Source organism: Amia ocellicauda, chromosome 18 (genome assembly GCF_036373705.1).
Source record: "Amia ocellicauda isolate fAmiCal2 chromosome 18, fAmiCal2.hap1, whole genome shotgun sequence".
Classification (NCBI taxonomy): domain Eukaryota; kingdom Metazoa; phylum Chordata; class Actinopteri; order Amiiformes; family Amiidae; genus Amia; species Amia ocellicauda.
In genome coordinates this window covers 26,393,502-26,420,304 of record NC_089867.1, presented here as the reverse complement: position 1 = coordinate 26,420,304, position 26,803 = coordinate 26,393,502, and the positions used below count along the sequence as shown (strand labels likewise).

Below are 26,803 nucleotides of genomic sequence, written 5' to 3'. Positions count from 1 at the left end.
TATAAAATCTAATATAAGTCTGACAGACTAATGTAGTTTAGCAGTCAACGCTACTGTATTAATTGTAGCTGAAAAGCCGTGCATTTGCAGGAAACCTAGAGAGCGGGGCTGGGCGGAGGAATCCACCAAAGCAGGGACACCCCCCTCGGTGCGCGCAGGTGAACGAGTGGTTTGTCCCGGCGCTCCGCTCCGCTCCTTCCTGGAGAGACGGACCCGGGGCTGCGGAGCCGGGAAGAGGCTGCGATTGCGGACCGACGCGCCGCGCACATCATACGGACGTGGCGTCTTTTCCACAAGCGCGGATTAAACCGTGGGGCAGGCGCCGCACAAGCTGCCGTGAAGGCTGGGTATTGGCCACAGCGCTGGCGGTGGGAGCCGGGAAGAGCCCAGCAGCACCGGGTCCGAAACTCAGCCCCGGTCAGGATGCCATGATCGTGTGAAGGCGAGCGGGTTGAAGTGTCGGGGGCAGGTACACGCATCCGTACCGGGCGAGCAGGAGGCGCAGGGCTGGCGGTTTAAGTGGGGGCCGGCGAGGTGCAACATTTAAAGCCCGCAGCGACACATTGTAGCACCTTTGTTTGCTCGAGTCGGTAATTAGAGCTGCAACAGTTTCAGCTGGAGCGCAGCGCTGCACCCGCCGCTCCCGCACACAGAGCTCGGACACGGGCGTGCGGTTAAAGTTTCCGCCTGGACGGGCAGCCTGGTCTTTGTGCGTGTGTTTGTCGGCAAAGGAAGCGGTCGTGGTTTTATTGTTAACTGTGGATAAAAGCACCGGCGTATAAACCGTGTGCGTTTGATAGGAAGCTTTGTTGTGTGCCTGTGTGCTGGGGTTGCACGGCGCTCTGCTGCTTTCTTTGGTTGAAGTTTCATGCAGCTCTGAGGAGGCACTAGCTGTTATCCGGGGCGAAGAGAGACCATACATTTCCATTAATATCTTTCTAGGGTTAAGCGAGACGATACATATTCATTAATGTGTGTCCCGCTGCGGAGGAGAAGAGCACATCGCGTTTACTTGAGTATTGCATCAGGTGCTCTGGGGTGCAGCGGACTAATTAAAGTAATTATCAGCGGTTTATTCAATTAATTCACCAGTATTATTAAGGTAGACTAGTTAAATATTTTAGTTTGGTGTAAATGCCCCTGCTGTGAGCACCCGCAGATGGCTTGTAGTCTCAAGGACGAGCTGCTGTGCTCCATCTGCCTGAGCATCTACCAGGACCCGGTGAGCTTCGGCTGCGAGCACTACTTCTGCCGCAAGTGCATCACCGAGCACTGGAGCCGCCAGGAGCCCCACGGGGCCCGGGACTGCCCGGAGTGCCGGCGGACCTTTGCCGACCCGCTGCTCTCGCCCAGCCTCAAGCTGTCCAACATCGTGGAGCGCTACGCCGCCTTCCCGCTGGACGCCATCCTGAACGCCCAGCGCAGCTCCTACCCCTGCAAGGACCACGAGAAGGTCAAGCTCTTCTGCCTGAGCGACCAGAGCCTGGTGTGCTTCTTCTGCGACGAGCCCGCCCTGCACGAACAGCACCAGGTCACCAGCATCGACGAGGCCTTCGAGGAGATCCAGGTCAGTCACTCAGACCTCTGTCTTCTCCCACCTGGAGAGTGAATAGACCATTGTGTGTGTTGTGCATGTTATGACACAAAGTTGGACTGCAACTCATGAATGACGTTGTCATGCTCCAAACTAGGCGCTGCTGTGTGATACTGAGCTGGCAGAGGGTGCTTTACTGACTTACATTTTCACAACTGCTTTTAGAAACATTGGACTAGGCATTTATAGATGTTATCCTTGCAGTTTATCAAAACAGTCATGTGTATCTTAGTCACTGATAATACATTGTTCCTCTGGGCCAGATCAAGTGCATTACCGTGAAGAGAGATCAAATTGGCTCAAAGTGTCTCAGTTTTGATTCATGATCTCATATTTTGTCCCTCCCCCACCCTGTACCATCTTGCTGACTTCCCAGAAAAGTGCAGCTGTACCCGTTCAACAAGTACAAAAGGCAGTGAGTTGCTGATGGGAGAAATCAAATCAAATGGTCTCCACTTGCAGATGTCATTTCTGTTTGTCCTTGCCTTCAGGTTTAATTGCTTTGCCTGCTGCAGTGCAGTGTTCCTGTGTGGGGTATTTTTTGAGGGGGAGGATTTTAGTAAGTCTAAACAGCAAGGACAGTTATGTGGCGATGATTGAGTGGGGACACTTGGATATGTTGTGTGGATTTAAATGGCAATCTACAGTAGTGCAATGGGGGGGCTCAATATTGGACCATTGTGCGTCATTGGTAAGGTTGCCTTTCTCACAGAAATGGCACACTGTTGATGTTCAATGCAGCCGTACTGGACAGACAAGCATGACTTTATTAATAGCCAGGGATTGGACTCTAAAGAAGGGAGTAACAAATGATAACTGAGGATTGGATGGTGTCTGTTGATCATTGGTCACCAAAGAGCTGTAGACCAATGTAGTGGTTTATTTTATTTATTTTTTCTTCTACTTATGTAAGGGAAAAAGTAGCAGGTCTTTTAAAAATACTAATGTGTGGCAGGGAAATTATAATGTAAACAAAATTCTTACAAATCTTATGAATAGAAGACATTATGCACCTACTTCTTTTAAAAGTGAAGTTAAATAAAACATCATTTGAAGGTCATAGAAACCAATTAACTGCAATTTGTGCTTATGTCAGATTGACTAAATAAGGCCTTAAATTGTGCAGCAGAAGGAAAGCTGACTGAAAAGCAATGTAGCGCTGCTAATAAAAGCCTTAATGTGGATAACTTAATTTAGGCAAGTAGGCAAATAAGAGTGTAGGTAAGATTGATACAACTATTAGAAATCAACTTAAGCCTCAGTGTTGATGCTCTAAAACTGCTATGAACATAAGAACATAAAGTTTACAAACGAGAGGAGCCCATTCGCCCCATCGTGCTCGTTTGGTGTCCATTAATAACTAAGTGATCCAAGTGATCTATTTTTAAATGTTCCCAAATTGTCTCTTCAGCCACATCGCTGGGGAGTTTGTTCAGATTGTGACGCCTCTCTGTGTGAAGAAGTGTCTCCTGTTTTCTGTCTCGAATGCCTTGAAGCCCAATTTCCATTTGTGTCCCCAAACTAAGATAGTTTCAAATATAATCAAAAAATCTCCATACGAGATGATTGCTTGTGAACATTATTGCACTACACCCCCAGATGTTTAATATCTTCTGAAGCGTAGTTTGTCAAGTCATCTTTGATATTCGTGTAGAAACAGGATTTGAAATTGCTGCAATAAAATCTCAGGTCTGTGATGGTAGCTGTAGACATTATCAACTTTCAGTGGCTCTTTTGATCAAACCAGTACATCACTGTTTTTTTTTTTTTTTTTTTTGTGTGCCTCCTTTAATGTCGAGCCATGCCTTGACATTTCTGTGCTTTGTAATTCTGACCATACCTTGCTGGGTTTCCCCTTTCATAGTCCTCTAAAGTGTTTCTTGTGTCTTGAGAGGGTTACGATATGGGAAAAGGCATTTCATAGCTTTGAAAGTGTGGTTCTACTTCAGCTTCCTGTAACTGGTGTAGCTCTCTCTCCAGTTCAAAGCTTTTCACACTCTAAGCTCTCGAGTCAACCTGACACAAAAAAGTAGTTCATCGCCGAAGACGTGAGACTTGAGCACGGGCCAATTACTGAGCGCGCCGAGTCGCACAGCCGTCAGGTTCCCAAGTAATCTCACCGGCGACTTAATTAGTACAAGATGCTGCTTTTGTTGAACACTTTGCATACGCTCTCGTGGAGAGATTCCCCCAGGAGCGCTTCAAGGTACACTCACGTCTGCTTGGTTTGCGTCTCCTGAAAATGAGACCCCTTCGGGCGACACCAATTTACTGCGTTGGCTTTTAAGATCGCGCCCGGGGATGCTTGGTACGAAATTCAATTCAGCATGCCTAGCCCCCCCCACCATGCATGCTACATTGACAAGTGTTTGCTGTCAAGCATGGAAAAGCTCTTTCAAAGGCAGCTCCTGAGGTGGTTCTGTGCGGCTCCTGACTGCTAATGCAGGAGTGTTTATCCTCAGAAAGACCCTTGAGCGAGACGGGGCAAACGCACACGTTTTGTTGGTGCCTCAGTGTCGGCTGTGTTCCTGTTCTGCGGTGCCGGAGCAAAGCTGACAATAAAGGCCCCCCAATTAGACTGCTTAAACTGCATTTCTTAAATATTTGTTATTGTGTAGATTTACATACCTGCCTTAAAGAGAGTGTAGGAGATGTTTTTCTGTGCTTACTTTCTCCTGTCTTTCTCTTTCAGGGGTATGGAGCGAGTTTTCTAAATGTGATGACTATTGTTGCCTTTAAAGGCTTGCCCCCTAAAACATCATACCATTCTGCTGAATAATTGCTACTCAGAAAGTGACTTCAAAGTGTTGTAATTACAGGCAAATCGACTCGGATTACTGTGCTGGCCTCTGTGATTGACACTAGCATGGCAGGAAATGTGTCAACAGAAGAATGACAGCCTCAGGTTGAAGGCTCCAAGCCATTTTTAATGTTAGTGTTTTTTGTTCGGCAGCTTGGTATTTAAAGGCACAGTTGCCGAGCTCCTGCTATGCTGCTTGTCATGATATTTATCATGGGCAGAGACTGGCTAAGATCTAGGCCCACCTTGGGGAAAACATACTTTTTAATAAATATTTCTGTTGCAAGCAGGAGCACTTCCTGTCAGGCGTGTTATTTTATTTCCTGGAGTCTCTGAATTAAATATTATTAAGAGTTCATTACTGGCTTTTTTCTCTCCCTGTATAATGTTAATTGTCCACTGCAGAGTCCTGTAAGAGTATATTAATAAGCAAATGTTCCACAGCGTTATTAATTCACTGCCTTAAATATATATATATTTGACTAAATATATTTAGTCAAGTGCGTTGCTTTTTGACATTCATTCTTCATTGTGAGCCATTCACAAACAAGCATGACACACGGCAAATTGTATAGCTTATAAGCCCGTCTTGATTACCATGAGAAATATTCTCATTAAAACTGAACAAGATGCGTCTCTGCAGAAGAAAAACACCACGTTCTTGTTGCATGTTATTGATGGCAATTAAGATGCTTTCTGCCTCTGTGCAATAGGAAGCATTTTCATCACCTGTAATTGATTTTTCTATGAAATGAGGAATGCTTTTTGTAAAATGCTCATTAAGACTCAACTTGAAATAGTGATTTTGTTTTGCAAAATTGCCTGAGATTTGAATTAATAAACCTATGTGAAGCGGTTTTCTGCCTCTGATGGATTCAGGCAGGTAATTGTAACGGAACTACAGAGAGACCTCTAGTATTTAGTTTCACAAGATGGTTTATGAAACTGCTCAAACAGAATCTATACTCCACAAGTGTATTATTCCTTTATTGCCCAGTCTTGCAGTTTTAAATCGGAAGTTAAAAACAAACTTCCCCTCTTTCAGGAGAGATGTACTTTGATACTGCTTTTTTAAAAGTAGCCTTAACTCTGTTTGACATTTAAAAAGAAAACCAAACACGCAAATCTGATAATACTTTACATGGGCCATAGAAACCGAAAGCTAAAAGCTCCCATAAATGTGAATGGATCACGAATTACTCCTGAATTAGTCCTTGAAACCGCGTCACCCTGTAGAAGTCACAGATGTGATTGTTTCCTGGCGCTCAGGTACACCAGAGACAAAGACATCCATACAGGCTGCCGGCTGCGCAGGTAACCTGAGACAGGATCTCCATGCAAGCGCAGGTGGACATACGAAGACGATCTAAACATGTAGGACTCGGAGGTGATGGGCTGGGAAGCAGTTATATCTGAATTTGAAGGAAAGCATATTATTTTCAGTCGGGTGGGGGGGGGGGAATTGCTTTGGTGGTAAAGCACTAGTTATGAATGGGAGTGCTTCACTGCCTTAGACAAAACCTGGAGGAAAATGGGTTTTGGAAATGCGATGCTGCAGAACATAATTGCTCAACAATTGGCATCGTTGAGATAATTTTCCATCTGAAGGCGTGTTTCGGTGTAAATAGGAGGCAGCATCAGTCTGGCAACTCTTTAGAGTTCAGAGAACTGACTCGGGTGATCTCTCCCACAAACTGGCAGTGCTCAGCAGACTGAAGATGAAATAAACGCCTTGTAATTTCTGCATTTCTGTTTCTTTAGTTTTTTGTTGTTCCCTACACACTTTATCACGCTTCCTGTCAGATCCCAAGGTGCAGGGCTGCTCTGGTTTCTTCAGGATAGTAGAAAGTTACTTCACAAGGTGGAGAGGAATGGCTTGAGCTTCCTAATCTGTTTGTGCAATCATGTCGTGTCTATTTTGCAATTCCTTAAACTACTTGAAACGCATACTCCTCTTTCTTTAACCTCTATTCTTCAAGCTTTTCAGTTGTGGCTATTAATACCAAATTAAATGTATTCCCCCCCTTCCAACAAAGAGGGGAACATTGTAATGTTTAATCTTTAACCTGTGATTTAATACACCCTCCTTTATTTGTCAGGAGGGCTTGGCTGCTTTGTCATCCAGACTTGGGGACTAAGGCCTTTCTCATCACTGATGTTCCTAATATGTAAAGTGACAAGGAGATACATTTTCACGTGTGTGTTGGTGTGACAGTGTAGCGAGCTTTGGAAAGAATACGGAATACTTTGATTTCACCTCAGAGCCAAACGCGAGTCGTTTCGGGAAAGTTAGTTCATTCAGGGGGGCACTTGTACTTATTTACTGGATTTCCCCGTCAGAGCTCTTCTGCAGGGAACATATGACATCAGCTGCAGATGTTTGTTTTTACCTGTACAATTTGTAACATTTAACTATTATAGATATGGTATATTTTATCCCCCGATCTCCAAACAGTCCAGTTGTAGTTTGGTGTTCGTGATTTGCCAGCAGGGTAAATCAAATCACTGAAACCAATTCCATGTCCATTGCTTTACTTTATAATCGAAGCAATTGCCCCACTCTATAAGGTCAACTTGAATCAATACAGGTCTTGGCAAGAACTATACTCCTGTTTTTCTGAGTTGTCCTCCACCAACACTCCACCCACCGAGCTGGTTCTGCCTTTGCATTCTACAGTTTGATTTTATTATTATTAACAATAATTCAAACTTCCACTGAAGCAGAGCAAACCTTTTTAAACTCGTGTTTAAAATGAATATTTATCAAGCAGACCTTAACCTCTTCAACCCCCCCATCTCTTGGTCTCCCTTTCTTTAAACTTTAATCAGGAGATGTGGAGTCATCTGCACATCCCAGTGAAGAAAATCCTTCATTGCTTTCTGGATTTAAGTCTTGCATTGTTCTCTGAAAATGAGGTGTTGGCCATCTCTCAAAGAGCTGGGGAGGCGGAATAACGATTAACTGAGCTATTGGGGGCTGAATTAGGTTACTGCACAAATTAAATGACTTTAAATAGGAGACCAGTACAGATTAATCTGCTCTTTGAACTGAAAACCATTCAGAACAGTCTGAGATTCAGTCAAGATCTGAAGGTCAGAAGAGAGACCTTGACTTTGAGCTTTTATACTTAGTTGGTAATTTCACATTTACACTACATTTTTTAAATTAATTTTGTCAATTTTGTAAAGTCAAACTGACAGGGTTTTCTTTGCGATTCCCCAACCCCCTTCTGTGTGTGGTGAATTTAATCCTCTGAAATGCTGTTGATAGTTGTCAGCTAAACTGTTATTACTATTATTATTATTTGGCTGAAGTCTTGAAACAATGTCAGTCATTCAAGAAAAAGCTATAAACATTTCCACTATTGTAAAATTGTATTACAATAAATGTATACTGAAGTACAATAAAGCAATAAAGTTCAGTACCGATCTACAATGAAGAAAGACTAGTTAATTAATAAACCAATATCTTGGGTATTAATAAGTTGTTAGACGTTAGCTGAAATAAGTCTTAAACGGATGTGGTTGGATTTAAAATAGTGTGACAATGTGATGCATTTATTGTAAGATTACATACAATTGCAAAAAGAAAAAGCCGTTGCTGGACTTGACTCCCCTCAGTTGTGCTGACATCGCGGGTGGGTTCAAGTGTAAACTTCTATCGCTTTTAGTGTTGGTCAGAGTTTCAGTGTGCAAACGCTTTCTACAATAAGAGGGTCTCTTGGGCAAAAACTGAGAGCAACTATTGTAGATGGTAGACATAAAAATGAAATGTAATGAGAAATGAAGTGCGATGTACAGCGCCCTGCCCTCTCAATCCAGCTACTCTGAGCAAGAAGTCCCATTTTGTTTGTCCACTCCTGGCGTTGGAAAGCGCAGGTCTTAAAGCAGCGCCGACTGATCCACGGCTGTCAGCGGGGGGGTGCAGGCCCTGTATTATAATAATGACCAGCGCCGTCTGCCTGCCCGCCTCCCCTGTGTTCCTAAACAAACGCCAGCCGTAATTGGGAAGAAACCACCCTGGGCAAATAACCAGATACCATTAAAACAGTTTTATTTTTTGCTGTGCCGTATGAAGTGAAATGAAAGGCTGATGGTGGGCTTTTCAAGATTGGCTTCCGTTAATGTATCCCTTCAGATGTGTAGCTGCTGGGGGGGCAACCATTGTATTGTTTCCCTGCCCAACCGTTTTAATAGTTGAGTACAATAAAACAATGCAGTACTTATACGCGAATCCAATTCTCAGTTTTTCAAAGCAAGGTTGTATGAATTTAATTTATAAGGTCCCTGAGAGCCGACAGCTATAGTGGCTTCTATTTATGTTCTTAAATATTACAATCTGTAGTTATATTGTTTCTCTACCTGAGGTCATACCTCATTTAATTGTATCAGAATTGCTCAGCCACTGTATGATCTACTATGAATTTTATTAGACGAAGATCGCAAGGCTTTTGTAGATAGTATAGTAACAATTGTGTAAAATATTTTACCATTTGCACACATTGTACCCCAGTAACAGTATACTCAATGCTAAAAAACACATTTTAGGTGAAAGCTGAAGTCAGAGCAGTGAAAGATGTGGCGAGTTGCCTCTGTCATTGTTTACACTGTAATATTTCAGTATTTTAAGTCACGATGACTAATTTAAAACCAAACATTAACCAAACATCAGTTAAACTTTGTTGTGCCCAAAGCGCCTGCAGTTTGACGCTCAACATGTCCTTACATTGTGCAGAACAAATGCAGCCAGATGACACTCTTGTGTGATTGTGTGTTGGTTTCCGTTGCCATGGGAAAGGACTTTTGACTGACGGGCTTGGAAGTTGGACTGACACGAGGACTCGTGTGAAAATGAGTTATGAGGTAACTGTCCTTTTTATTTTTGTTCTCATTATAGCCGAGTGTTGCGCTTGCCTTGTTGGCCTGTGTTTAGGTCCTGTTTAGGTAACTGTAGGATTGCCAATGATTTGCACGGCCTGGTTGAGAGTAGTGTGGTTGGATAGATGTTTTTAAGCATCTGCTAATGTTGACTGGCTTTACTACTCAGTTTTTCGAGCTCTATTATAGTTTGTGGTTTGTTTCACATAACATGAACTTCAATAGTTTCCCCAAGACAGTGGTCAAAAAGCGGTGCATAGGATACAGCCTTCTCTGTATAGAAGGAGATTTGTGACTCATTGTATATTGTATTCCTGAAGTGCTGTTCTTTATTTTTTATTTTTAACATAGTTTTGAACAACTCTCTGTCTCGGTTTCTTCAGTTTCTGATTTGTTAAAAGCACAGGATGTTTTGAAAGACCCTGTCAGGCTGGTCACTGCATGTCTTGGCATGCTGTATGCAGTTAGTTTGGCCTGTGACTTTCGCCTGGCCTTCAGTCCATCGATGCCCTTCTCGCTCGGGTGCCGAGTGTTTGTTAAAAATCTGCTCTCCCAGACCCTGCCCAATCACTCTCCATATCCCTGGCTGTCAGTTTCAGGCTCTTGCAGACCTGGGACGTGTTTGGACTGCGAATGTACTCAGTTTTAATTGATCTCTACGATCTCTGTAGGTTTTTCTGCTCCACTTGTTGACTGCATATGCTTATCAATAATTAACCTTGCAAGATAACATCTGCCAATACCAACGGCAGCCACAGGAGAAGCTTGTATCAGATTGTCTACTTTATAAATTGCATTTGTTTACACAGTTCAAGCCGGCTTGTTTAATTGACCTCCCCTGCCCCACATGCGTTGTCTGTGATGAATAGATAATGTGTCAACGCAGACCCAGATGCTTCCCATTTGTGATGACTCTCAGGAGGTTTGAGCAGTTTGTTTCTGTTTGGACTTTACACACAGAGGACTGTTTACTGAAGCACATTTGAGAGAAGCCAATGAAATAAATAAATGGAAGTGATGCTCACCAGGCAGCATTGCACGCGATGCCCACATTCACTCCCCTGGGCTCTCGAATACATCTGCAGATAAACTGAATCAAGACAGCAGAAATGGGCCTATTTTAGTTAAAAGAAGCCAAAGCAGACCTGCCCTAACATCCAGTCAGTCCGGCCTTGTCACATGATTGACAGCTTCTGGCACAGCTACTGACCAGGGGAAACCTCAGTCTGCAGAACGACAATCAATCAACAGGAGAGTGATGTGAAACCACGTGCCTTTGAAAGGACCTGGAAACACGTTGGTAAGTGGGATTTTCCAGGGAGCCAACAGGGTGATTATCTTGCTCGAGAACATCGCACAAAATAAACTTACTTCACCGTGATCACAGCCCTGCCTGTTGCTTCAAACACAGCTACAGCAGAGAGACTCACACAACCCTGCTAAGGTTTTTTCTGCTCTGTTTTGTTTATCAATGAAACAAGCGGACAACACTGCCTTCTGTAAGTGTTAAAGGAGGTGTTAGAACTTTGAACATTTACATTCTGCCTTTTTAAAAACATTACCCACTCACCTGGTTTATAGTACAATTCAGAATAACTTGCTTCATGAAGAAGTTTGTGCTTTGTTATTAATATATTTAGGGACATATGTTTAAAACTATAAATATCATCATGCTAGGTCTACACCTGTTCTGTTTTGCAAGTTGCACTATGACATCATACACTTCAGGATGGTAATTAGTTTTTGTATAGTTTATTCTAGGAGTGTGAGGGTGTTTACTTTGCATGGTAAACACAGTGTGGTGGAAAATACTGATTATGGTGCTTCTTGTTTTTCTAATGCAGTCCAGCGGCAGTAACTGCTCAACCTGTGGAAATAGGCCTCAGCCTAATCTGTACAGCTGAAACGCACCAACCAACCCAGTACCAAACTGGAGCAAAAACAAAGCTTTCCTTAATGAGGGATTTACCCAGGAGTCTTTTAAAAGGGACATTTTTAACGAGGACCTGTCTGTAAGCTCTCCCTACCAGACATAACAATTTATCCTGTTGCTATATTTAGTCAACACATTGAGCTCAAGCCATCCATGGTATGAAGTGTTCAATTAGTCCGAAGGCTACGAGCGCAGCCGGTCTAGCGAGAACTGTTCAGCCCAACTCTTCCGTCCTTCGCTGCGATGCTTAATTAGGCTCCCTGGCTCAGGCTGGAGTTTTGGGGCTGACCCAAGATGGCCTCCGCAACATCAATTATATAAATACCACCGTGCTATGCCAATCCCCCAGGGTGGCAGTCCTGATTTTCCATGCTAAATTACTTAATTGGAGCAAAGTACAATGTTTCGATGTCAAACAACTCCATAAAAGGCTTTATTTTAGTACCACTGTAATATAACAGTCTTGCCAGCAGAGTTTTATTTTTGCCACAATATTCTTGCCTAGACAAAACAAGTCTCCAAAACAATCCAAGTACACCAGCCTCCTGTCCTTTCTGTAATGCAACTTATCTTCAGTATCTCCTGTGATGTTTCGCTTGAGGAAATTTAGGAGTGTGGTAGTGGCCTAATTGATGTAGTTTATATGCTACTAAGTTTAGTAAAAGCACACAACTATGCCAGCCAGCTCTGCACACATTCTCCACTGACCACAATTCAGTCTTTGTTTTTGGTTTAAAAAAAAAAAAAAAATGCAACCATCTCAGAAAGACGCATTAAGCGGGAGAAAAAACAACCTTGTTCATCTGGATTCTGGAATAAAACCAATGATCGTGACTTGGGGATTTTTGTGTAAAGCTGAAATGTGACGTTGACTTCATTTATTAAACTCCAGTGGTCTACGAGTAGAATCAATTTTCGAAGAGGAGAAAAAGGGCTCAAGAACTGCAAAACAAAGATCTGGTCCACTAAGAATGGTAGAGGCTTCCTTTTAACGGGAAGAAACAACCCATGGCAAGAAATGTTGTGGTTGCTTTGTTTCGGCCTCCGTGACAATGGAAGTGTAGGAGAGCAATGTGTGTATCAGCCCCCGTGTGTGCGTGTGTGTCGGGCCGCAGGTGCTTTCTCTCCATGCCTGAGACTGGCCTGTGAGAGGCTGCAGCTGCCCATTTTGCTGCACTGCTAGGCGGCTACTGTGCAAAAGAAAGGCTGTCATTTATCTCTCTCTCACACACAGCATTTCAGTGCACCCCTGGACGTGATTCGCCTAACCAATCGCAGGACTTGTTAATAAGCAGTGGAGATTAAACCGTCGAAATGGGAACACGCCGATTTGAATATTGCTGGTGAGCTCTGTAGACTCCCGCGGTTTTCATTGTTTCGTGTGTGTGTTGTACATGTTTATTCGCTGCAGAAGTGTTTGACCGCCATGCAGAAGGTCAATGGCAAGCGATCAAAGCGTGCTGCTGTGGTGGGCGGCCACACCTCGGTGCGAAACCTCAACTGTGACACAAGGTCGTGTTGACTTACTGAAATTCACCCCTGGCCTTCATTCTCCTGCCATGCTGCTAATGCTTAAGGAGTACAATTTGCCATTTTAATCACTGGCTATCTTGATGTTATCAAATATATTTCAATTCTTAATTATGAAATTAATATCCCTGCCTGATGTCCTATAATGTGTCCACCTGTTAAGACTCACTACTCTAATCTCGAACCTGGTCCATCAGTTAAAAATATGAGAATAAGGCATACTAAGGGTTAACCTGTAATGAGTGGTTTACGATGAGAGCCTTGTCTTGTGGCCACAATTGCTTATTCATGGCTGATAGAAAGAGGTCTTGGACATAGAGAAGATGGGGGCTTGGATTTGACTTCCATTTTAACCCTGATGTCCGTCAATAACACTCGCCAACCTTGATACGATAGTTAGCCATGACTGTCAGCCTTTTTCTCTGTCCCAGTTAACTTTGAATAAGCGATTTTTCAAGGCCAGGAAGTTATGGAAAGGGAGAAAAGGGGTTTCTGTGACAGAACTTGTAATGAAGCTGAAGTGGTCAGCCTTTAAACGTTTCCCAGGCAATGCTGAGTCTAGTATCGGTCTGTTCCCTTTTGCCTGAGATTATAAATTCCTTGTTACAATGGAATCTGTAGCATTCGTGTAAGTGTTGTGCCTTGTAGCTGAAAGCATATATGCATTAATTTTATATGCAAATGCAATTATATATATATATATATCCTCAGTCTTCATTGATCCACTGCTGGATGACCGCTTCCCCAAGGCATTTCCACTTGTTTTGATGTACAGCGTCTCTTTTCCAAATTTCATTTCATCGTCATATTTGTGTGGTCATCTTCTAGGTCTTTTGTCTCTTGGGATCTCTTCTATAGCTTGTCTTGAACAGGGGTTATGGGGGTGGGAGAATCCTGTTCGGTTTCAATCCTTTCCTTTAAATGATGCTTGGCCATGTTAAAGCAAAGTGGTCCCCCGTGACTGACATTTACACAGGGAAGGTGTATCGACTGGAGCTGCTCTTCCCACAGGAGACGCTGATTGTAACATCAGTCAGCATGGAAATATCCCACTGCAAAATAACACCATCCCTGATCTAGCACAGGATCTGAATTTAATGCTGAGCAGGATGTAGCTCTTCTCTCTATTTCAGTCTGCAATGTGACGTCTAAATCTCATTTACCTGAGCAGTGCCATAAACAACCTGTTTCCCAGCCCCGGTCACAGTGTGGTTCATGTTTAAGGGGAGAAGATGAACCATCCAGCTCCAAAACAAGGCGCTGGTGAAAATGCAACTTGTTGTGCAGAAATCCCAGCATCAAGGGCAAGTGTTTGATTGTTATCTCTCCTGTCATACGGCCGATGCGGAGAGGGGTCATCCGAGGTTGCTAAAACACTGGCTGCCCTTCGAGTCCGCCCCGAGGTCTGCTTCTGTAGTGCTGAGATATGAGACGGTAGCACAACATGACAGCCCCGGATGACTGCCGGATATTTGGAATCTGAAAGCTTGGTTTTGATCAAAACAGGGGAAAGAAGTGTGTGTTGTTGGGGGGGGTTGATGATGGCGTGTGAATCCAGAGATTAGTCATTGCTGCCATCCCTCTGTAGCTTGAGGTCACTGTAACGGAGGGTTGGGTGGCGAAGGGAAAAGTCTTGGTAAGAGACGCACTATAAAAAAACAAAAAAAACAAAAAAAAAACTCAAGTTTTACGATTGGAGAAGAAAGTGTGTGAATGTGGCTGGAAATCAAAGGAGTGGCTCCAGATGTTTTGCAGAGGGAAAGGTGAAGGGTTTCTCCTCGATGGTGGAGCTTGCTAATGGCCTCTCGCTGTGATGCTGGAAATGTGTAATATCCATCGCTCTGTGCAACAAATGAAAAAGGGCTCCTGTGTTTGCCTTTTTAAAGTTGTTTTTTCCATCTCCAGTTACTTTGCATCCTCTTTTGTGAACAGTTCAACCGTTTAGATCTTTAATCAGTCCTCAGGGCGAAGGGGGCACAAGCAAAGGGTTTCCATTTCACCTTTGATCAACAGATTTTTCTTTGGTTACATTGTCCTCCTCTCCTTTTTTTGTAGCTTGCTCACTCACTCATTTTATTCCTTAGTTTGCTTCCTTGACTTTTGGTTCTTGGAATTGCCTTTTTTTTTTTTTAAATCCTCACCTCCGGGAATCTGTTTCTCTTCACCCACTTAGTTTACAGTGTCGGTGCGACCGAGGCATCTGCACTTAATCCTAAATCGAAGAGAAGGGATTAAGACCAGGTCTGAGAGCTGTGGTCTGGACTGTATTATGATTTCATGTCCCTATCTTTTTCATTCTAACCAAGCTCCTAATTAAGTGCAACGGCCCTTCAGTTTACTGCTGCAGAGCTCTTGTACGGCTAGTATCTCCTGGCACATTGCCTTACTGTATCCCACTCTGTATTGTTCCCTTTCAATTTTGAACTCGTGGTAGTGAAAGAAAATGACAATGTGAGAAATAAGATTTTTTTTTTTTCTTCTAAAGAGCATGCAAAAAAAACTACACTGCATATTTAAAGAGTTTATATCTGCAATTTCCTTCTGCCTGTTCTTTCCTAAACCGATGCTATCCGTCTCTGTAATACAGACACCATGAAGTTAATCTTGCAATTTATCTCATCCCGGCGATTCCAGAACTTCGCAAGCATGCAAACGAGGCATGGCTACAATTATTGGAGACTTCGGTTGGTCTCCACAGACCAGGGAAAGCTGAACCCAATCTGCCAACCCAATCTGTAAAAGTCAGTGTATTGACCTGTTTTTCCCCCTCCTCTCTCTGTGGTTGCCAAGAATAAATTAAATCAATAGACCTAGAACATTTATTGGACACGTGATGGAAACATGACCACAGTTCTCATTGGGACTGGATTTAAAAAGTGGAAAAGGTAGCTGTGAAGTCACTGGTGTCAAAACTTTGATAGATCTGATGGAAGGAATTTAACTGAAAATACACGTTTGATGTGATATTGGCAGCACTGAGCGAATTAGTAGACGAGGTGCTGTACGTAACTGACAACTGCAGGAATTGTTAAAAATTGAGTTTTCTGACCGTCTCGACCCTTTAACATTTAATTGTCTAAGAAGAAAATATCCCTCGAATAAACAAACTACTCTGCAGGTCAAGATGAATCCCATAATGACTCTTGACTTGGGAAAGCTTGGTCTGCCCATCATGATGTATTGGCTATTGAAAGCAAAGTATACATCTTCTAAAATCCCCTCGAGGAATCGGTTTGTGGTGACACTCCAATTTGTGAAACTGAAACTGCCGTCCAAGGCCATGCCATTCTTCAGCCCATGTCCTTCAGCCCTGTCCATCCAACTGTCCATGTGTCGTCTTCCCTAGCCATCTTTGTCCTCCCCAACTCCTGCATGCATTGTTTTCCACCTCCTGTTGGATGATGATGATCGAAATTGGTGTCCAAGAAGTTGCATTTGTGTTCCCCCTCTCCAAAGCTACATGCTGCTCTCCTGTTTTACAGAGTTCAGTGGCCAGGTCACCTTCTTATTAGACATAGTCAACATGTTTTGGTTGCATTTACATTTGTTTTTTCTGATTTCTTAAATCTGCAGACACTTGTCACGCTATTGTATTCTCTGGAGGTATTCACAGCCAGGAAATCGCCCGTTCTCACGTTGAGTTTGCTGCGGTCTTGTGTTGGCATTAGTATTCTTGATTTTATCCGTGATGGAAGGCCTCTACATTTCTCGGGAACGGCCACTTGACATGCAATTGGTAAAACTGCCACTTCTAGCAGAACCATACCTACCCAGTCTGTAACAGAGGATACAGTGTGTGTTGTATGCAAGTTTTTTTTTTTTTAAATGGATTTGCACGCCAGCCTCTGCAGGACACAAATGAAACCCTTACCCTTTAATCAAGCTGGAGCGTCACGCACAGCTGAACAGATTGCTTTGGTAGTTACGTATGCATATTGCATAGGTGCTTTTTTTTTTTTTTTTTTTTTTTTTTTTTTTTATAAGCTGTTATCAGATTTATTTCACAGGATGCCTTTAACTCCCTAGGACTGTTCTGTTTTGGTTTGTTTGCATTAATCTGTGTTTAAAGCACAATGGCAAAATGGCCTTAAATCCTGACTAATCTGCATTACAGCAATCAAGAGCAACCCTCCATTGCATTTTGTACTAGAGATTATGATTAAACGCTTTCAATATTCATCTGTACCTATATCTACCATTACTGTAGTAGTATTGCTTTATGATTCAGATTATGAATAAGAATTTTTAAAAACTTCTGTTTTCACTACATTAACAGCTTGATTGTTGAAATCAAGGTGTTCTGTACTTTTGTGGTTGTGGGTGAAATTTACACGTAACTGAAAGGAACTTTTTTGGTGTGAAGATTTTTTTTTTAATGTAATTGTAGTCAGTGTTGCAGCACTGAACTAGATGCCAAACACGTTCTTTGCAGAGTGAAAAGAGTAGTCTTATTTGGTCTTATTTTTGTGTTAATTGGCAAAAAGATTGTGCTTAAGTAGTGGAGTAGAGGTTGAAAGCTGACTAATCCTTTTTTTCCTTGTCCTCCATTATTCCCAGTTGTGCACAGAGTAGCACAATATGTTTTGCTCCTAAAATTGTTGAGTGCACAGGTCGTAGGAACGTAGGAAATTCCCCGATACATAATTTAAACACAGTATCACTTCCAGTAGTTTTTCTAGAGCCATTAACTGAAATAAATGTCATGACTGTACAGCACCAATTTTAAAAGACTCCATCAGTTTCGGACTTGTTGAAAACTTAAGTGAGGATTTAAAAGCACAGTGGATTTCTGCTCTCCTCCTACGTCACAAACCCACAACATGCGACCTGGACCCTCTCCCTTCTCGTCTCTTCCAAGCAACCGCTCCTGATCTTCTCCCCTTCATCCCCTCCCTCCTTTCCCCTCTGCATTTATACAAGCTGCTGTCATCCCACTGCTCAAGAAACCAACCCTTGATGCCACCTCTCCTCAGAACTACCGCCCTGTCTCCCTACTTCACTTCCTCTCCAAGACTCTCGAGCGGGCGGTCCACCGTCAGCTCTCGGACTTTCTGTCCCAACACTCACTCCTTGATCCTCTGCAATCCGGCTTCCGCACAGCTCACTCCACTGAGACGGCTCTCCTGGCTGTCACTGACTCCCTCAGCTGTCTCGGGCGGCCTCCCTCTCCTCAGTCCTCATCCTCCTTGACCTCTCTGCAGCATTTGACACCGTTGATCACTCCATCCTCCTCTCCTGCCTCGCTGACCTTGGGATCTCTGGGACTGTTCTCACCTGGTTCTCCTCCTACCTCAGCAACCGGTCCTACCAAGTGACATGGCGAGGCTCCTCATCCACCCCCCAACCTCTCCTCACAGGCGTTCCCCAAGGCTCCGTCCTGGGCCCGCTGCTGATCTCTCTCTACACTCGCTCCCTGGGCCCCGTCATCGTTTCCCATGGTTTCTCCTACCACTTCTACGCTGATGATGCCCAGATCTTCCTGTCTTTTCCCTCTTCTGACCCTCTCATCCACTCACGCATCTCTTCCTGCTTGTCTGCCATTTCTGCCTGGATGCACTCGTACCACCTCAAGCTCAACCTCTCCATATCGGATCTCCTCTTTTTCCCCCACTCTTCCTCACCTTCTGCTGACCTCCCCATCTCGATCCCTTTGGAATCCAGCACACTCTCTCCTTCTTCCGCTAAAAATCTAGGAGTCACCCTCGATCCTGCGCTCTCCTACTCCCAGCACATCACCACACTGACACGCACCTGCAGATTCTTCCTGAGCAACAGGGACGGATCCGGCGTATTTCTCACCGACTACTCAACTCAGCTACTCGTCCAGTCACTGGTCCTCTCCCGCCTGGACTACTGCAACTCCCTCCAGGCCGGCCTGCCTGCGTCCACTACCCGCCGCTCCAGCTCATCCAGAACTCTGCGGCTCATCTGGTGTCTCTCTGCCCCGATTCACACACGCTACTCCACTGCTCCGCTCCCTTCGCTGGCTCCCGATAGCGGCACACATTCAGTTCAAGACTTTGACCCTCACTTACCGCTGTCTTGACCACACTGCACCAAGCTACCTTCAGTCACTTGTCTCTCCATACATCTCCTCCAGACCACTGTGCTCCTCCAGTGCCAGAAGACTAACTCTGCCTCTTCTCCACTCCCCTTCCTCCAGAGCTGCTCCTTCTCATCCCTGAACCCTAAATGGTGGAACGACCTGCCCACCGAAGTCAAAACAACTCAGTCCTTGACCTCATTCCGGCGCTTACTCAAGACGCATCTCTTCCGACAGCACTTGTAATATTAGTCCTCTATCCCTGCTAGATAGCACTTCAGCTTATTGCTCCTCGCGTTCTTGATTGTTTTCCTCCTTGCTCCCTTTCCCGTAACCCTAGTCTGTAACCCTACATCTTGACAGCACTTAGCTTTCACCGTCCAGGATGTAGGATCTCACTTACTGTACTTGTGTAAATTGGAATTTGTAAAATGTATTATTTTGAATTGCTATGTTTTAGCTAAGTTGAATTTGTAATGATTGATGCTTTGTACTTCTCTGTATTTGCACTTTGTTTGCACTTATGTTGTAAGTCGCCCTGGATAAGGGCGTCTGCCAAGAAATAAAAATAATAATAATTTCCCCAAGTCGAAACTGGCTTTGTGGAGGCAAAGATGTTTTTTTTTTTTTTTTTTTTCTTCCCTCTAACTCTGGGAACGAGTTATGCGACAAGTCCAAATTGTCTTGCATTCAGAACATGTTCTGTATTTATTCATGCGTCGGTGGCAGTTAGACTCGGGGGTAGTTGGGTTTTGTGTCCACTAAAGCTGAATCTCCGCCTTGCTTTTCAACGTACGTATGCCATTGTGAAACCATTAGTTTATATAGTATTGCTTAGGGTTTATTTTTCTGCAGTTAGTCTTGGAAGTCCTCACCTGGGGTTTACTGGGGAAAGTGGACAGCCTGTTTGATCTCCGCAGCCGTTTCCCAGTGGCATGTCTTTAAAGCCGACCTGAAGACTCCTTAGGATGTTTGCCAGTTAATAAAAATGCCATTGCTCAATTAGTTTGCAGTGGCTTCCAAATTACTCATTCATTCTTATTTATTCCTCTGCTGTGTGTATTGAATGCAAGGTGACTTAGTTAATACAATTGTTTGATTCAATGGGGTGTTAGTGAGGGGCGAATCTGTAGTGTGGTCTACGCCGCCTGCAGGATACTGCATTAATATACCGCAGTGAGTTGCAGAGTGAAGCATTGGAAGTTGTGGTAAAGTTTGAAACTGATGTAAAATTTCATAACTAACTTTTTGTTGTTGATCATTTGCATTGATTAATGGGGATCTCTCTGGTTTGACACAGTAGATTGGTGTATATAAGCGACCTGTCTTGATTTTATTTTGCAGAAGACCAGCTGGAGAAACATCAAGCGTTTTTAATAATAAAGCTTTTTATTTAACCGTTTTCTAAAACCAGACATTGTGTATCTTCCATTATTTATCCCCGCTGCTCCTCCGGGGTCTCAGTGCAGCAGAGACTTGGTAAACCTGCTGGAGAAAACAGTCAATTTCCTCCTTTTTCTAGGTTAAGTGAATAATTGCAGAAGGAGCTCAGGTGGAAATGAAACCAGATGACCCCTTTGGCCTTTCAGAGGAGAACTGAGAAACGGAATTAAACAGATTTTGATTTAAACATCTCATTAGAAAGCGCAGGCAAATCCTCAGTCTGGGAGTGCTGCAGTCCCACTTCCTTAAAAGGGCTGGGTTGTTTACAGTATTTACAGGGCGAGTAATTTGGCTGCCGATGGGATGGGACTGGGGGTCATTTTGATGTTAAAGAAAGAAGACAAATGACAAAGATGTTACAGTGACGCAGTAAAATACCCGGCACTCCCCCAAGTCTGTTGACATTTGGAACGTTTGTCCCGCAACTGAAACAAAACGCGCCGCCCTGCCATTGCATATACACTAACTACCGTAAATAAACGATCATGGCAGATTACTACCCCCCCTCACTGCCACCGCCTCGTATCCCACCACAAGAGTGTCTCAATTTGTGACACATTTTATTTGCTGTGAAGGAAAAACAAATGTAGTGGCGCTCAGCCCGCTGTCTAAAAATGAATTCAGTTTGAAGTTTGTTGCCTTGGGCTGGCACCCGCTCGCTCTCTTCTCTCCTCTCTCTTTCTGTCTACCCCCATCTCTCTCTCTCTCTCTCCCTCTTTACCCCCATTTCTCTCTCTCTTTCTCTCTCCCCCTCCCTCTTTACCCCCATCTCTCTCTGGGTCAGGAACAGGATTGTTGCTCTCTAAAGCTGCACAATTGTGTTCCGCTGCTCGCCTGTCAGTTGATCCCAGGAGGGCAAGAATGACAGACACTTCTCAGTTGGACACGATGTTCAGTTAATTACTGGCGCTGCAGAACCACTGATCTCTGGTAAATCCTGAGACTCTTAACTAATCAGTCATTCCTCATTAAGAGGGAATTAGCATAGATTACATACCATTTGATGAGTCAAAGGCTAGACTGGTCTGTAATCTCTAATAATTCCTTACGCACAACAGTATGCAGGGCTGTAATTAGTCGATCATTCCCTTCAATATGCTTATTTGTAATCTGTCTCCTTCTTTGGGGGGGGGGGGGGGGCTGACTTTCTTCGAATCCCTGGCCCTTCTTTAACCTTTAATTCTTAATATTTATAGTTAAATTACACCATTCAGGGTTTGATTGATTTAGATTTAGCTCCAGTGCATTTTGTGACCTTTTCTTTCTAGTATATTTCATGGGATTATTCTTCCTTCTTGACTTCAAACCCAGTACAGAAACCGAGAAGGAAGAGACTGTAAGGTATTAAAGCATTAAGGTATTTAGTAAGAGCCTGGGGTCTGAACCTTGTCTGCAGTCCTTCTGTGTGTGTGATTTGTTACCTGCACATTTATGACCTGCACTGAGACATATCCTCTTAAGGGTCAACAGCCTTCTGTGGAGATTAAAACACAGATGGATTTTCCTTTCATCGTTTTCAGAACCGTTGGACATTAATTACAGAAAGGAAAAAAAAAAAAAAAAGTAAACGTGTTTTGGTTTAATGTTTGTTCCCTACAAGTTAATCCTCTACCAAAGAGCTTCTGCTTAGTAAGGGATTTGAAGGAACAGCACCCCCCTCCTTATTTTAAATGAAAACTATCCTTTAGAAAAGTATATATTTATATTCACTAGGTCTGACTCAGAGGGAAAATTAGCCCCTTTGACATCAATAAATCTATGGACATGCTTTCTTCCCCAGTCCTTACAGATGTTTTATGTATCTGAACACCGAGCCTTTGTTTCAGGCATTTGTTTAAACTCCTTTTCGTTTTGCCGAATTGCAATGAGATGTGATGATACTACTGGGAAGTAATGAATGGCTACTGTACTGAATCAGAAGGCAGTGGACAGGAAGGGTGGGGTGTCTTCAATGTGCTTTTTTTGGTGGAAGCTTCAAGCTGGTTCGAGTTCAGTTCCTGTTTTGAAATTACAATCCATTTTCTGAAACCTTCATATGTTCTTCAAATTGAAAGCAATGCAGTTCAATTCTAAGTCCTCTTTCAATAAATGTCAATGTGGTGAAAGCCATGGCAGTGGGGCTGGTGGACCTTGTGTGCGAAATGGAATTTGCTCGACTCGAGCTCTCGGCACGTTAAAAGCGAACATCAATGGAGCTTCTGCGCTCACAATATCTTCAAAGCGCAGCTGTGCTCCTGGAAGAGCCGCACACTGCACCAGACCTTGCAGGATAGCGCCCTAATTATTTATGCAAGTCTGCAACAAATGCAAGGGGAATGCGGGAGCCTCGCAACAGATGCGACCAATTATGTGGCACGCCAGGGCTGTGAGATGTTTCGGTGGCTTTTGCCGGTTCAGGTTTGAGTTGAGTGCAAGAATGAAATGCCTGATGCTTTGCTGACCACGTTGTGCTGCATATGAGTAACTAACGGGCAGCAGAGAATGTGCCGTCGTTCGCACGTGCTTTCGCCACTGCCGTTCTGCCTGAGTTTTTGCACACAGACCATTTATTACAGAATTAATTTTAGAGTTCACTGAAGGCCCCATTTGAAATGATGTGGAGTTGTTAGAGTGGAGAGGGGGGTGGTATTTCTTTGGAATATGAAACACCATCCAATCCCAGTTTGAATGAAGTGCAGTACTTTAATTTGTATTCTACGGTCTTCTTCGCTTTGTACCGTGGCTTCTTTTTATTTCCCTTTTGAGTCACCGCTTGAAACGCAGCCTTGTGGGCGGACGAGCGAATGATGGTGATCTATAAAGCCGTATAGCCTATTATGACCATTTTCCACCGGATTTTCAGCTACAGTGGCCTAATTGTGTCGGCACAGCGGACCCGGACTCTGGGAGCGGTGGAGTGTTGTTAATGAAACAAATAAATAAACGCATGCGTGTGTCTCCTGAAAGATGCTGCACGGAGAAGCCTATGATCCAGCACTGTGCAAGAGTGTGTGAATTCTCCCTGTTCTGTCCGATAATTAACTCCTAAATCAGACTGACATCCCAGCCTCTAGGAGCGAAGGCTTGATTCCCTCGCCTCGCACCAACCCGGGATGGCTCTTGCTGGGGGACAGGTCTCCATTGTTCTGGGTGCTTGTATGTCAAAGGGAGCGTGTGCATATGAAGCCTATTCTGCATTTCCAAACCATTAGGTGAAGGAGATTTTCCTCCACTCATTTTTATAACCTTTTAGCTGCTAGCACAGACTTTCCTGCAGCAGTGTGAATGCGCATTATTAAATTAATTTACTGGCAGATTCTAAAGCATTGCGAGTTGAGCCCACGGAGAAATTACTCAGTGACTTGAAAGCAGGAACTTAGTTAGGCCGTCTTTTACATTTTCTGAGGTTACTCTCAAATAAGCATTGCTCCCCCCCCCCCACCTTCCTGGCACCCTTGGGCTTCAATAGGGAAGCTTTCATTTGATCCACTTTCATCTCGGCAAGGCAACTTAAAAAGGTTGTGAATGAGTTTTCTGGCAGGCTTGTTCCCACACTGCGCTCCTCGGGGGAGAAACTCTTTTGCCTGCAGAATGGGTCGGACCCAGTAACTTCTCTCTACAGAGACCTAGAAATAGTTTAATGAGATGTTGGCTAAACTGGCTTGTTGTTGTTGTGTGCTTTTGACAGTTTTCTTGCCTTGAGTTTTCTTCCCCTCTGTGATTTTGAATACCGGTCTGTATGTAGATGGTTCCAGTGGTGTGCATCTGAATTACTGTAAAAAAACAACTAATATATAAATGGAGGGAGTGACAGATGCAGTGAGATTCATGCTCCCTAGCTCAGATCTTGTAATGGCCTCGTTGTGGCAGCAACCGAAACCAGGCAGTCGAATGCCGTGGACCTGAGATGGGCTCACAATCCACAGCACTAACCCACTGTGAACACACTCAAAGGCTTCCATTAAGACAGTGTGCCCAGGGCAGTACTGTGTAATGTTTAACCCTTTGTCTTCCTCTGTGGTGCTCCAGGTTCCCGCTGGCCAGAGAGCAGATTGGCAGCTGTATTAGTTCAGTAATGTCAGGATGCGTGGGCAATCACTGGGCTGTAAACGCTGTTTGTTATGCTGATGTTATAATAGGGTTGTCTGAGGTACAGTGCGGCGTGTAGGAAGGAGAGTGGCTTTGTTTAGTGATGACCTGGTGTTTTTGTGTCCTTGCTATTAGGGTGCCAAACCACACCCACGCTCAAACGCAGCAACTTTGGGTCACCCGACGCCGGCACGTCATAAGGAGTCAAATGCTCAACCGTGAAAAGGGCACGGTGGAATAGTTTCCACCGCGTCTAGGAGCTGTGTGGTCTGAATGCCACAGTGAGAAAATCATATGACCTGCAAAATTAACGGACGCAAATATTGTTCCTCACTGCAGTATTTACTCAGGAACAGCCTGTAAGGCGTTTCAGTTCCTCCCTGTGCTTTTTTGTATTTTAAGAATTGAAATGGCAGCAGGACACTGCTAATACAGAGCTGAGAGCGGGGGGGGGTAGGTTTGTGTACACCAGATGACCCTGGATTTACTGCAGTTTACTGTAGTCTTTCCCTCACTTATTGTGTTTTCCAGAATGAACAGTCTCATGGGTTTCCTTCAATCCCTCGTTAACAAACCATACCAAATGAGAAGGTGAGGAAGGGTTATTCAGGCTGATTGGAAGTGACTGTACCCAGTATAGTGAGAGGGGTTTTCCCTGACCCAGCAGTAGCTTCTTACACAGGTATCAAATGCATTACTCTGCTTTTGCTTAATATTAACCAGTTCAAGGCGGTCGTCTGTTACTGATGAGGTCCAGTTACTCTCCTCTTACCTCAGCCCCTCTTTGGTGTGGGTTTTGTTTTTATAAACTAGTTTCTTTTCAAATTGTAACACTGTTCTACTGCAGCAAGTTCACATCTATTGAAATAGTCATGTCCTTTTACAATATTTTTTGTGACTGTCATTTGTGAGCACATACGCTGTAGGTCATGAATAAAAGCCCCATCTACATGCACATCTATTCGACTTGCAGGCAGGGGAGATTTCTGCAGCCCCAACTGAAAAGGCACATTTCTATCAAAACTAATGCACAGCTTTGAAGTAATGTGCGTTCGCAGTTAATTTAACTCGGAGCAACAGGAGTAGAAGAAGAAACGTCAAAAGATGGGTACATCACTCTGAGCAGCACCGTGAGAGAGGTGCAGTGTTTTTAGTGATTAGTATCCATTTAGTCACGGGGCCCTATCCTGGGGCTATGTTTTAAATTTCTGTCATGAGACTTGAGCCCAGTGCTATGCCTATTTCAAGGCACCATAAAATGAGGTTCTCAGAGAGGAGGCATTCAATACTTAAAGCGTAAAGTGAATGGCACTTGATCCTTCAGCTTTTGAGGATATCGATTTGGGTTTTGTTGTCCTGTGGTTCTCAAGTAATTTGTGCACTTCCACCAGCCTGTCCAGTGACGGTAACTGTATGTTTTGTCATATTCACAGTGAGCACTTAAGAGTTAAACTGGGGGTGGGGGGGCTCTCAAATTTGAAGAACTACATCGCGCACAATGCCATCTGGGCTGCATTTCTGCTAATCCTCCATTAGTGAGGTTTTTGCAGTTCGCTGGAGCACATAGAAACTACTATGAATCAAATCCTTCCCTCATTCCTTTCACATTTTAGTTTCATTGTGAAGATGAAATCCTGAAGTCTGTGAGCTTCGGTCTGTTGTGGATGGGTGGGAATGCAATGTTAAGACGAGTTTCTTGCATCCTCTCTCGGTGGGACAGTGTGTGTGGACCTGTGTGCCGGAGATGGTGTTTATTTCGAGTCAGTGGGTCTGTTCCAAACCCACAACTTAAGCCAACAACTCCTTCGAATCATTGATCTGTAGTTTGACATTTTGTAGTAAACCTCGATAATGAGTTCTATCGGAAAAAAGAGCTGTGTAGGAAGTGACCGATTTGAATAACCCATACATTAATGAGCAGTGTTTAGTTTTCTTTGTCGTTGTTTCCATAGCTCAGTGATCTCAGTGACAGATATGATTTTGGCATGGATATGTTATTTCTGAGGAGAAAATATGCAATTTGATCTCCGCTTATGGAAGTGATTAAGATTCTGCATTCTGTGTCACTTAGGAAGGGAAAATGACAACCGTTCACAAGCAGTAGTAGTTTCTGTCCATTGTCATGATGACGTACAGATTTCAAATGAGAAGGCCATTTGGGCATAATTGAGTCTACCAGGCGTTTTGGCGAGGAGTGCTGGTGAGCATGTTGATTTGATCTTGTGGTTTCATCCTCACACCCACTCCTGAGCAGAAGGACATGCCTCTTGCTCTTCGTCTTTAATGCACTTGCACTTATTTCAGTACATGCCTTGTCCTGCCTCTTCATGTTTGCTGTAAAGGAGAGCCTTTGTGTCTTTTCTCAGGATGCCGAATACCTCTGTCTCCCCAGAGTCGTCTTTGCTTCGAGCAGAAGAGATCGGCTTCTTTTGTTTAATCGCTGCTGCAGAGTAGCTCTCTGTCTTGGGATGCGATTGAGGTTCCCAGAGCAGACACGTCCTCTCTGCACAGGGT

General features: G+C 43.9%; 1 protein-coding gene across 1 annotated transcript in view; it reads left to right on the top strand.

Moving 5' to 3' along the window:
• The first annotated feature begins 205 nt into the window (after positions 1 to 205).
• trim62.1 (tripartite motif containing 62, tandem duplicate 1) overlaps positions 206 to 26,803 on the top strand; it is a 62,249-nt gene continuing 35,651 nt past the window's right edge. The window contains exon 1 of the mRNA XM_066690591.1: positions 206 to 1,567. Coding sequence (XP_066546688.1) covers positions 1,160 to 1,567 — 408 coding nt within the window. The 5' untranslated portion in view covers positions 206 to 1,159. The remainder of the gene's footprint in view (positions 1,568 to 26,803) is intronic.